This window comes from Oxyura jamaicensis, chromosome 1, assembly GCF_011077185.1.
Source record: "Oxyura jamaicensis isolate SHBP4307 breed ruddy duck chromosome 1, BPBGC_Ojam_1.0, whole genome shotgun sequence".
NCBI lineage: Eukaryota > Metazoa > Chordata > Aves > Anseriformes > Anatidae > Oxyura > Oxyura jamaicensis.
In genome coordinates, this window is record NC_048893.1 from 125566530 (window position 1) to 125578658 (window position 12129).

At 40.0% G+C, this 12129-nt stretch overlaps 1 protein-coding gene across 1 annotated transcript in view; it reads right to left on the minus strand.

Moving 5' to 3' along the window:
* The window catches only part of BMX (BMX non-receptor tyrosine kinase), a 29010-nt gene extending 21477 nt beyond the window's left edge, over positions 1-7533 (minus strand). The window contains exons 1-5 of the mRNA XM_035327192.1: positions 7350-7533; positions 6497-6643; positions 5298-5402; positions 3092-3173; positions 173-292 (exon numbers count right to left, since the gene is read on the minus strand). Coding sequence (XP_035183083.1) covers positions 173-292; positions 3092-3173; positions 5298-5402; positions 6497-6634 — 445 coding nt within the window. The 5' untranslated portion in view covers positions 6635-6643; positions 7350-7533. The remainder of the gene's footprint in view (positions 1-172; positions 293-3091; positions 3174-5297; positions 5403-6496; positions 6644-7349) is intronic.
* Between the last annotated feature and the right edge of the window lie 4596 nt (positions 7534-12129).

Sequence of the window (12129 nt, forward strand, 5' to 3'; positions counted from 1 at the left end):
AGGTACAATGTATAGCTGCTATGATGTTACAAGGAGCTTAGCACATACATAGAAAGGTATTAGTAGATCAGGTTGTATATTTATTACACTGCCTTAAGTGTCCATGTGGATTTGGCAATATTGTGAAAACCATCACTGAGACTAAGCAAGTAGAAGTGAATGAAGATATTACATTTCTCCCAAACTGTACATCCAGGGGCTGCTTTACAAGTCTGGTTGCAACAGAGGAACCTCCCATTGGTGAAGAATCTTCTATGATACTTGCTTAGTAAATCGTCATTGTCTTTAATTTCTGGAAAACACAGGGGAAAAAAAAAAAAAAAAAAAAAAAAAAAAAAAAAAAAAAGCAGAACATGAAAGACTTCATAACTGGAATGTTCTTTACGATTATTGAAGTCATTTTACTAAACTGCAGGTCCCCAGAGATTTTATTGACTCCTAGCTCTAGACAAATATTTTGGTCACATTTTTTCATCCTGTAGTGGGTTTACGTGGCAAGGTTTTGGTAGCAGGGGCCATACCATAGGGGTGGCTTCTGTGAGAAGGATCTCAAAGCTGCCCCATATTAGATAAGGACCCCACTTCTGGCCAGAGCCGAGCCAATAAGCCATGTTTTTTGTGCCTCTGTGAGAGCAGAGTTAAGAAAGGGGGGAAAAAACTGCTGTGCAACAGCAGCTGGGAGAGAGAGGAGTGAGAAGCAGCTCTGCAGCCCCCAGGTCAGTGCAGCAGGAGGGCAGGAGGTGCTCCAGGCATGCAGCAGAAGTTCCCTTGCGGCCTGTGGAGAGGCCCCTGGTGGAGCAGGCTGTCCCCCTGCAGCCCATGGGTCCCACACGGAGCAGATCTCCACGCTGCAGCCCGTGGAGGAGCCCCTGGTGGAGCAGGTGGATGTGGCCTGGAGGAGGCTGCGGCCCATGGAGAGCCCCCACAGGAGCAGGCCCCGGGCCGGAGCTGCAGCCCGTGGAGAGGAGCCCACGCAGGAGCAGGGGTCTGGGGGGAGCTGCCGCCCGTGGGGGACCCGTGCTGGAGCAGTTTGCTCCTGGGGGATGGACCCTGTGGTATGGAGCCGTGTGGGAGCAGTGCTTGAGGAGCTGCTGCCTGTGGGCTCAGTTGGGGAAGGACGGCATCCGTGGGAGGGACCCCACGGGGAGCAGGGGAAGGGAGGGACCAAGAAGGAACAGTAGAGACGAAGTGCTGTAGACTGACCACAACCCCCATTCCCTCTTCCTCTGCACCACTCCAGTGGAGGAGGTGGAAGAGGGTGGATTGGGGGAAAGGTGTTTTTGGTTCCTTTCCTTTGTTTCTCACTTCTCTAGTTTGTTACTAATAGGCAGTAAATCTTACTACTATCTCCCTACTCTGAGTCTGTTTTGCCCGTCACAATAACTGTTGAGCGTTCTCCCCGTCCTTATCTCAAACCTTGAGCCCTTTGTGTCGTATTTTCTACCCTTTCATCTTTGAGGAGGTGGAGTGAGAGAGCAGCCGTGATGGAACTTGGCTGCCCACCAGAGTAAAACCACCACACATCCGTACTATTTTGTCTATATTACAGACCCAAATCTGAATTCCATACCCACCAGGTACCTCTTTCTTTGAGAAAGAAACCTGGGTGTCAAGAAGGATACAGTACAGTCCTATCAAACAGATAACAGACAAAGTAGGATACAATAGTTATGATTTAAAATCATATATGTTATAAAGATTCCACAAGCAATAATGAAACCAATTAAAAGAAAACATTTTTTTTTTTTTTTGTATATCAAAATATGCTGAATATTTTTCTAGAACTATATATTGTAAGAAAATGATCATCATTTATACTCAATAGCAGAACAGATACCTAATACCTCATATGGCAATTCCAAACTAATGTTTGTCTGCTAAATAAATTTGTTATTTAAGCATAGCAAAGAGGAACACTATCACAGACACATTTTATACTCAAAGCACTGCTTTGAGTGGTCCCAGTACTATTACTGTGCTAGTGATATATTAGTTTTGCAAACCATAATAGCATTTTTGGATTCAGAAAGCACCTAAAAGAAATGTAGTATGCATAGCATGAAACTTTAAAAGCTGACTCTTTCAGGACAGGGTTTCAGATCTGCTGAGATGACCCATTCTAAGCCCAATATTCCTGAACACGCAAGAGAGCGCCAAAAGGATCAGTGCATCCCTTGGTGACTAGTAATTTAATGCAATTTTTAAGAGGCCTGTAGGCAGCTACAATATTTGTGCTATTATTTACCTGATTACCATTACAATCTATATGATTAAAGCAATCTTTTTATTCACATATATCATTTTGCAGTATGCCAAAACTTTCCTTAATGATTTCTTGACAATACCTATATAAAAGATCTGATGTAGTTAATGTTTCCTATTCTGCTCCTGGTCAACATTCTCCATAACCCTGCCAAAGTAATTGACATACTCTTTCTCTGTGTGTGAAAACAGTCACAGAGAGGTATCTCCTGCACAGGTTTAGAAGTAAAATTTTGGAGGATATTTATTCACAGCCCACTATATTGTATACTGTTCCCACAACACCCAGCATGTGTGAGAGTTGCCCTATTCAATGTGAGGTTTTTGCCTGCACTGAAGAATAAATTTTATGCCTAAAACTCAAGATTTACATAACTATGAATTTGCTTCATTGAATAAAACAGAAATTTCCTTTGGGAAAAAAAAAAAAAAAAAAAAAAAAAAAGGAGGGGGGGAATAAGGACAAAAGCTAGCAGTATGGGTTATCAAAGTGGCTTTATGAAGGTAAGTACTACACTAGCCAAACCATAAATTATTGTTCTCGATTAAGTGACATTGGTAAAGGCTGCACATATGACAAAGATTACAAAATGCTCATGAAAAATAGAAAAATAAGTTTTATTTTGGTTTATTTTTCACTGCATTTTTCATCCTTTACATTTTCTAATTCATTCTTGAAAATACCAATGCATTTCAACCAGTCAGAGATGAAGTATGAATGAGACTAAAAGCAGGTGACAAAGAATGGCACAAAATGAGGCAGCAGGAGCATTTTCCTACCCCCCCTCCAGTTATTTGAATACGTTGGCAGACAAAGGTCTAGTGTTACCTTTATGCAAAGCTGCAAGCCACTGCTTCCGTCTCTCTTCATTAGCTGCGTAGACATAGAGTAGGCCACCCTTGTACACAATCTGGAAGAGGTTGAGAAAGACAGCATAGTGAGAGTGTGCTGCCTAAAAGTTTCATACCAAAGCTTGGGAATCAAAAAAACAGGCTTTGGAAACCTACTGACATCAAACTCCTACAACTTTGTAATGTTTTGCCAAGGTCACCTGTAAGCACGGCCATCTTACATAAATACAAGCCTTGCATGTATTACCTTGACCGCAGTGGTTTGTGTCTGAAAGAACAGTTGCAGGAACAAAGGACAGCATAGAATATTTCTAGATATAACTGTCTTCTGGGTACAAAAGACCTTATAGCCCACACGTAAACTCATTCTTTCCATTCCATTTTTTTTTCCAGATGCATCTTCCAGCTTTTTGCTGTTGTTACGCAGGCCACAACACATCTCCAACAGTGTTCAGTAACAAATATGAGGCAGAGTGTAAGCTCAGGGGAGCTGTACCATGATCAGGGAATCCTGATCCAAAGGTGATGCATTCTTACCTCATCACCTTGGACAGATATTTTTCTTCTGCAAATTAGTTCAGCTGCCTTTTAAAGCAAATAACTAGTATCTACAACATCTTGCAGTAAGTAGTCCTACAGCTTAGCTAAATTAAACATTGTGCACAAGCTTCTTTTTCTTGTTTTCAAACAATTTTCTGCAAGCTTCATTTGATGCCTACCTAATAATTACTAACATCTGCTTTGCTTTTTGGATCATGTTTAGTATTGGGCTGACTGTGTGTGTGTGTGTTAAGTCCAGGGCTTTGTTTCCCTTGTGTACATTGCTTTTCAGTCATCTGCAATGAATTTCAAGTATCACTTTATTGCTTTGTTTGTTACACTGAAGAGCCCTTGTTATTAAATGTGTATTCCCACTGGTATGCATACGTGACCGATCAATCTGCTTCTCATCTCTTTATTTAGTCAAATGGTGGAGCTCTGCGAGCTTTTCTCTTTAAGGCTTTATCCAATCTATTAGGCACTCTCAAGTCTCTCCTCTGACCTCTCTTCAGTTTACAACATCTTTCTTGAATTATAGTCACCAGAACTAGAGACAATATTCTCCCGCTGATCACAGTAGTGTCAAAACAAACACAGCCTTCCTGATTTTACTGAATATGTGCCTGCTTCCATGTCCAAGGATGCCATTAGCTCCTTTGGCCACAGCATCACACTGGAATTGATGGGAATCAGCTATCATGATCATAAAGCCCTTTTTCCAGAACACAGTCCCCCTTCCTGGGACTGCAGCATACATTCTTTTTTACAACTTAACTGAGTTATGAACTCCTGAGATAAACACAACGATTTAACATAAACATGCCATTCAGTGCCACAAAGCTGGGGAGGGAGAAGGGAAATGAAGACAGGAATGACACCTAGGATTAGGCAGATGGTGAAATACTAAGCACCTCTCAAGAGGTTGCCCTTGGCCATGGCAATTATTGCAGGGTCACAGATTAACACATTGTTCAGCAGCTGTTAGTCACTTCCTTGAGCAGCCCGTGCTGTTTGGAGGTGGCATTCCAAGGGGGGTCTATGACCTGCATGCCCCACTACTCATAGAATTGGGATTGATGGAGGCTCAGGGAGGAACCTGAGCTGGGGAATTGAAAAAGATGAAAGGCAGAAAATTTGAAGTTATGTTTCTCTCCTCGCATTTAATTCCTGAACATGTGTAGTGCATTGTGCAGCTGTATGCCTAGTGTTGGTTTCCCTGAGTGTGGCACATTTGAATGGTAATCGGGCAATCTGGGGTCAAATTCTGAACTTGGTATTCAGGCAAAAAAGCAGTAGCGGAAAGAGATATTGAGAATTAAAATAAGTATTTTTAAGTGCTTAATTCTGCCTTAAAAAAGTGATAATCAAGTAAGTGTACTAATCTATATATTTCAGACCCTATTTAAGCAAATATCTGATAGAAATTTAAACATAAAGGAATCAAGACTTGATCCAAATTCTACCCCAGTCAGGTAAAAACATTTTAGTAAAGTCACAACATCAGTTATAGGGGCTGATTTTCTACTTTTTGCAAATATCTGTAATACTTAGAAATAGCAGGTATCAGCACTTGGGGCAGGAATAATCAGTGTAACCCTAGGATGACTGACATGAAACGTGCATTAACAGATTTTGTGACTAACCTGAAAAGGATATTGTCTTGCAACGGGTGTTAATTCTTCAAGATTCACTGTCTCGACACATCGGATTTTCTCAATCTCAATAGACCCCTTTTTTCTTCCCCTTTTCTAAGAGATAAAAAAACACAGCAGATTGTATCTATTGTCAACATGGTATGGACTATTCCAGTTTGACTATTCTGCACAATTCCATGTTTCAAGCTGGAGAAGCCATTGCTTTGTTTTTGTTAAAGTTTAAAAGAAAGGTAATAAAAAACAACAGCCCTCCCCAGTGCCCTACCACATCCAATTTATGAATCAAATGCCTTTTTAAGTCAGTTGCAAGAGCTACAGGACACAGTCCTATATCTGAGAAAACATCTGATGCAGCTGGAGGAGGACAAGGCAGAAGGGGGGGGGGGGGGTTGGTTGGGATAGGAGGAAAAGAAGAAGGAGGAAGAGAAGAAGGAGGAAGAGAAGAAGGAGGAAGAGAAGAAGGAGGAAGAGAAGAAGGACGAATTAAGAGGAAAAAAAAACACCTTAAGTGCAAAACAGAAGCCCAGCTGCAGCATTCATATTTTTATTAGGGTGGTGGAGCTTGTTCACACTGAGCTTCCACGCAGGGTCCTAATGGAATGTAACTCACAGGAGGGGTCCAAAGGAGCAAAAACTTTGAAATAAGTTGCCTGGGACCTATATTTGCATTCCCAATAGGAGATCTTCTGAGTGAAATGCTACCCTTGTGTGACGCACAGTCAGTCTTTAGAAAATGATGGCTTAACCATCTGCTTTGTGCAGTTGAAGGATAAGATTGTGAACTAATTATGCCTCATACAAGTAATTTCTGAAGCCAGCTATTTACGTCAGTTCAGAGGGAGGCCTGAACAAGGAAAACATCCCTATTCAAGACAATGTGTAAACATATGCCACTGTTAATTACTTGCTTAAGTTTTTTTGTCTTTGGAAGGACACAAACAGATGCTCAATGGCAAGCATAACTGTACGAGTTGTTGTGAACAGAGACACTATTAAGCCTGTGGCTAAGTGCTCTCCAAAAATGAAAATAAAATTTGATACTCTGTAATTTTTTGAATCTACTCAAAACAAAGTACACCTGTTGTCCTAATTCATATCATCTAATTGAGTTTCACAGAAGAAAACCAGCAGAATGAGGTGGTACCAGAATATCTCAGAACAGTTAACTTTAGAAAATGAGTTTTTACCTGTTTGTCATATTCGTAATATGAAAGGCTTGCTTTTGTCAGAACGAACAACCTTTTCTTGTAATTAACTGGTGATATTTTTTTCTTCTGTTGTGACTTCTTTAGAAGAAGTTCTTCTAGAATTGTTTTATTCTCCATTTTCTTTCCCTAAAAGACTACCATAGCAACTTTTATTATTACTGTTAACAAACATAACAACACCAACTATAAAAACTGAAATCACGAATATATTGAGTCATTGTCTTATGTATGTTTTGAAATTTCATGGCTTTTTTTTTTTTTTTAATTTTATTAAATACATGGTTACAAAGTGTGCATTTAATATTGCATGAGCAAATGAGGTTGATTAACTTATTCATTCATAGAAAAGGGTTACATTAGAGGAAAATTAAGATACAGATCTACTGTAGTTCTAAACAAGGCACCTCTGTGACTTTACTGTCTGAGTATCTCTTCTTTTAAAGCCATGCACACTTTCTGGCAAAGAGCACAGTCTACTTTAAGCTGAAATGTATTACATCTGCAGCATAATACGGAAATCGTTACAGCAACAAAGAGAACAACATCAACAAAAAAGAAAACTATTTACAGACTAGAAAAACAGACCTAGTGTTAACAAGTGTGCTCCCTGAACTGGAAATTTACCATTTTTTTCTTTCATCTGAAACAAATACACATTTATGGAACAATGACATGTAGAGAAATCAAAAAGGAAAAATGTTCTTGCACCACTTATAAATACATGTATCAATGTATTTTTCTCTTAGCCCTGATAATCATACAGTAGCAAATGCTAAGAAGAATGAGGTCCATAATATTTCTACAAGTTTAGTATGGATTCAACTTATCTTACCCAGATGTAAAGACAGAATGTCCTTTGCCCTGTGTGTTCTGGAGCTCAAAAGGAAAGTGTTCTGCTACACTTCGCACTTCATTATATTCCTGTTCACCACAGAGAGCCCAGCAGAAAGAGAATATTTGCATGACGTTCATCACACCCACATGGTATTTCCACTGAATCCTAACTGAGCCCAGAAAGCAACGTGTATCTAGCAGGAGCATTCTGAGGAGGAAAAGGGGAGCTTCACTAGACATTACTCTGTATATCTGGCTACCCCCCTGTGAGGAGGAGGACTAAAACCACCTTAATCAACTCCCTTTTGGATGGGGTAATGCATGTTAGTGCTAATAATGGGCCAACTTAATGGCTATCTTACCATGATGTGTCACATCAGGAGGAGATATGAGCTGGGGTAGATAAAGGAGGAGTTGAGGCTGAAATCTTTCCATTGAAAAGATTCGACAGAAAATGTCTGTTCTGAAGAAGGGGAGAGGGAGAGCATCCACCCTGCTTTAGGGATTTTGTCAGTGTTAAAGTGTAGGCACTTGCCCTGACTGAACGAGTAAGTAAGTTAGAAATTAGTTCAACATAGTTTAGAGAAGCTCTTTGCAATGAACACAGTAGGTTTGATAGAAGATCTAAAAACCTTGTAATTCCTCTTGTAGTGTAGTAATAACTCCTGCATGTAACACTATGTTGGTTGTTTCCTTATGCTGGGAAATGTTGGTTGTGTTTCCTTATGCTGGGAAATATCTAATATTCAAGTCTAACCCGTAGATGTTCGTGGAGGTCACAGGAAGCCACAGGATACTGGAGGCCTCAAAACAGTGAAATGGAATTTCATCTACTTTCTTTTAAAGCTTTATTTGCAGATTATTTTTTTCTGGAATTGCTGCTGTGTGGTCTTTGCAACATTTCCTAGGTAACTGCTGCTTGAATTAATTTGAACAATTTCCTGAAAAACCGGGACTGATAACATTGCTTATGTGAGGCAAATCCGGTCCAGGCTGGCTCTAACACTATGACCACTGAAAGCCCCAAGATTATCACCTGAAACCATACAGGGTAGAGTGACTTGCTGTGGCTTAGAAAAAAACCCAAGTACCTACATTTCTATTTGTAGAAACACTAACAGAACTACCTCTGGCTTTGAAAAAGCTGTCCCATGTCTGCACACCAAGAAATTAGAAGAAGCACAAGGATTTAGCATATGTAATTTGGTTTAAATACTAGAAGTTTACATTCATTAAACTGTACCTTGCTATACTTATTTGTAAGCAGTGTTAAAAATAATGTATTAAATATAGAAAATATGATTTATTAAATAGTAAACAGAGATTGATTAAACAAAAATATTTATAATAGTTATATTTTTGTTTTCTTGATATGGAAAAAAGCACTCTCCCTTCTGTAGTAATTAGCTGAAAGTAACAACCTGTTAAATTTAAGAACTCAGTAGCTCTGGGTATATCCACATAGTCAATGGGTCACCTTGTAATCCAATACTATGAATTCCACCTTTCTGTCTGCGGACCTGTAGCAAGCCCATGTCACAGTTCTAAGAATACAACTAAAGGTTAAAGGTATATGTTGAGCAAAACACCTGTAAGACCTGAAAAAGCCTATAAAATTATTATATCCCCTGGTTTCTATAAACAATAGCATTGTGTATTCAGCCTTACATTGCAGTATATGGAGGACATTTCCTTATTGGATTGCATTGGCTCTATAAATAAATAAATAAATAAATAAATATTTCCAGATTCTGAATTCTCATTACAATTTGAAATAGAAAACAATTTCAAACTCTAAACAGAAAGTCTTGGCAGCTAAACAACTTCCTGCCCAGATTCACTGCACAATGCTCTTCTTTCTGTTCACAGAAGACAAATTGCAATAGCTAAAATTATGCCAAATGAAACATTCAATATTTTTTTAAAACAAGATTATGGCTAGAGGAATACAATGTGTTTGTGTTGCACTGCCTTTTCCCTTTCCAGGCTGCCCCTCCTCTGTGAACAGACTCCTTTGTGCTGAGTTAGAACTCACTTGCACTAAAGACTCCATGATGCTGAAAGAGGATGCTTCAGTGCAGAAGGTGCCCAGAGGGCTCAGTGCTGTGTACAAATATCTGCTTACCTGGAAAACTGCTAGCTGTGGCATCCTCCTGCTTTGGTGGATGGAGCTCATATCCTCCAGCCATGAAATCTGATTTCACTGTGGAAGAAGAAAAAGAGCTATATGGAATTTGATGTAAAGTTTTGTTCTGTATGGTTTGAAGAGAATGTGAAGGATTTGGGGATCCTTGATTTATTTTTCATGCTTGAAATTTGTGGTTTGTGTTCGACAGTTGCACTTGCATGTGAGGGCACTTGCCTTTGCTTTGCTTTATATAGTGACAAAGATAACAAGTTTGTTCCACCAACAGATTTTTAGTCTTAAAGCAACACTCTCTCAGGAGGAAGACTGCTGTCATGAGATGTTATAAGAACTGGACTCAGCAATGATCTAGCAAAAGGGGCCAGGATATACTGGAGTGATGTCCTCTAGCATTTTTTTATTATTATTTTATTTTATTTTATTTTATTTTATTTTATTTTCTGTTTCCTTTTCTGTTTAAGTGTTTTGGAAGTTGTGGTCACTGGCAAGCATTTTCTAATGGCAAGCTTTAATGCAGTATGCAAGCTGCAGAGTACTAAGGCTCAGCCACTGCTGCTGCTTTTTCCTTCTTGGTATCCTTTAACTTCAGAAGACACGAGTGAACAGATGGAAAATTAAGAGGCAAAGGAACAGCAATTGTGACAGGACAAGCTTGGAGAAAAAGCTGGCTAAGCTACATTGGCTGAGGAAACAGACACGTTAGAAGACTGGTTCCTGGCTCAGAAATGATGGCAAAGTGGAGTTCCTGACTCCCAGCCAAATAGAAATGTGTCCTTTTCCCTGGATGAAGTAAGCAGACTTACTTAAAAGCTTAATAGTCAAGTAATTCTGTGTTTTTCCCAGGTTCTGGTTTCCAATCTTCTCTGACAGAATAAGACAGAAAACTGGCACAGGCTGCCCAGAGAGGCTGTGGGGTCTCCTCCTTGGAGATCTCCAGAGCTGCTGGAGATGGGCCTGGGCAGCCTGCTCTGGGTGTCCGTGCTTGGACAGGGCTTGGAGCAGGTGATCCCAGAGGGCCCTGCCAGCCTCAGCCACACGGTGATTCTGTGATCCTGTGAACAACAACACCAAATGCACGCGGTGCTGATTCACTAAGGAGCCTGGTGTCTGCACGTGATGAGCACTTCTTGTGCAGCCACTCTCATCCCCACCACAGGACAGCAGGCTTTGCAGGTTTACTACACACAAGGTGGAAAAGCATGACTCCACTTCATAGAAATACTGGGCCTTTTATAGGTGTTCTGTCCTGCAGGTTCAGAGGGAGTCCTTTCCTTCATGGGAAGATACACAAAAGCAATCATCTCTAGTTAGTTATGAATTGTGTCAGCCTTGCTAGGGAAACATCAAGTTCTTACATTTGTATATTTCGATAAACTGAACTTTTTCTAATCCACCACACTTGAAATACATTTTAGTTAATTAAACTGGTGGAAAAACACTACCTTGGTGTTGACAAATTATGATTAAGGTGAGTCTAACACAAACAGTGAATAAAAAGCTGTCTGTAGTGAGACAAGCAATTTAGTTTTAATAAGATAAGAAGGTAAACATAAAAACAGAACAGAATTCAATTAAGACATGATGCTATTTAAATATAGATATTTAAGATTCATCCTCTAGGCACTCGTTTTAGCAAGTCATATTTAGGGTAAGGGATGGAACTGTTTCCTTATCCTGGTGTAATGAAAGCTGGTGAAGGAGACAACTCAAGTGCATATGGAAAACAGCCCTGAGTCTTAAACTTTCTTGTCTTTTAATTTTAAAAGTTAATTTAATGTGGTGGTTTAATTATCCTTCATGTATTACTCACTTTTCAGTGAAAGTGAACTGTTTGGTCTTGTGTATTTTTCCTCACATTACAGGACATGAAAAAAATATTTCCAATATTATATTTACTTTTTTGTATGTTACACAGCAGTCTAATTTCACTACATATAGCAAACACATCTGCCCTAACCAGAAGACCTCTTGTTCCCTGAATACTTTTGATGTGTAGTTGAAAATTACTGAGGATCAGAACAATTTGTATGCAGGATATATAAACAAAGCTACCTTTGAGGAGGCTTGTCACAATTGTCCATTATTAAAAGGTATATTAGTTGGCTACAGCCTCAAGTCCGTTATAATATTATCACAGATGTATATTTAAACATATGCATTTCACTTTTATTTAGTATTAGCTATTTGTTTATAACTTAACAGCTGACTTGTATTAAATATAATATATTCACAGAATCACAGTGTGGCTGAAGCTGGCAGGGCCCTCTAGGGTCACCTGCTCCAAGCCCTGCCCAAGCAGGGACACCCAGCAGGCTGCCCAGGCCCAGGCCCATGTCCATGTGGCTTTTGAAGACCTCTAAGGAGGACACCCCACAGCTCTCTGGGCAGCCTGTGCCAGGGCTCCTCACCCACACAGCAGAGAAGTGCTGCCTGGGGCTCAGAGGGAGCTCTTGTGTTCCAGTTTGTGCCCAGTGCCTCTTGTCCTAGCACTGGGCAGCACTGAAAGGAGCCTGTGTTGTGGTTTCACCTGGCAGGCAGCTAAGCACCACACAGCCATTTGCTGCCTCCCTCCCACCACCAGTGATGTGGGGGAGAAAAAAAAAAAAAAAAAAAAAAAAAAAAAAAAAAAAAA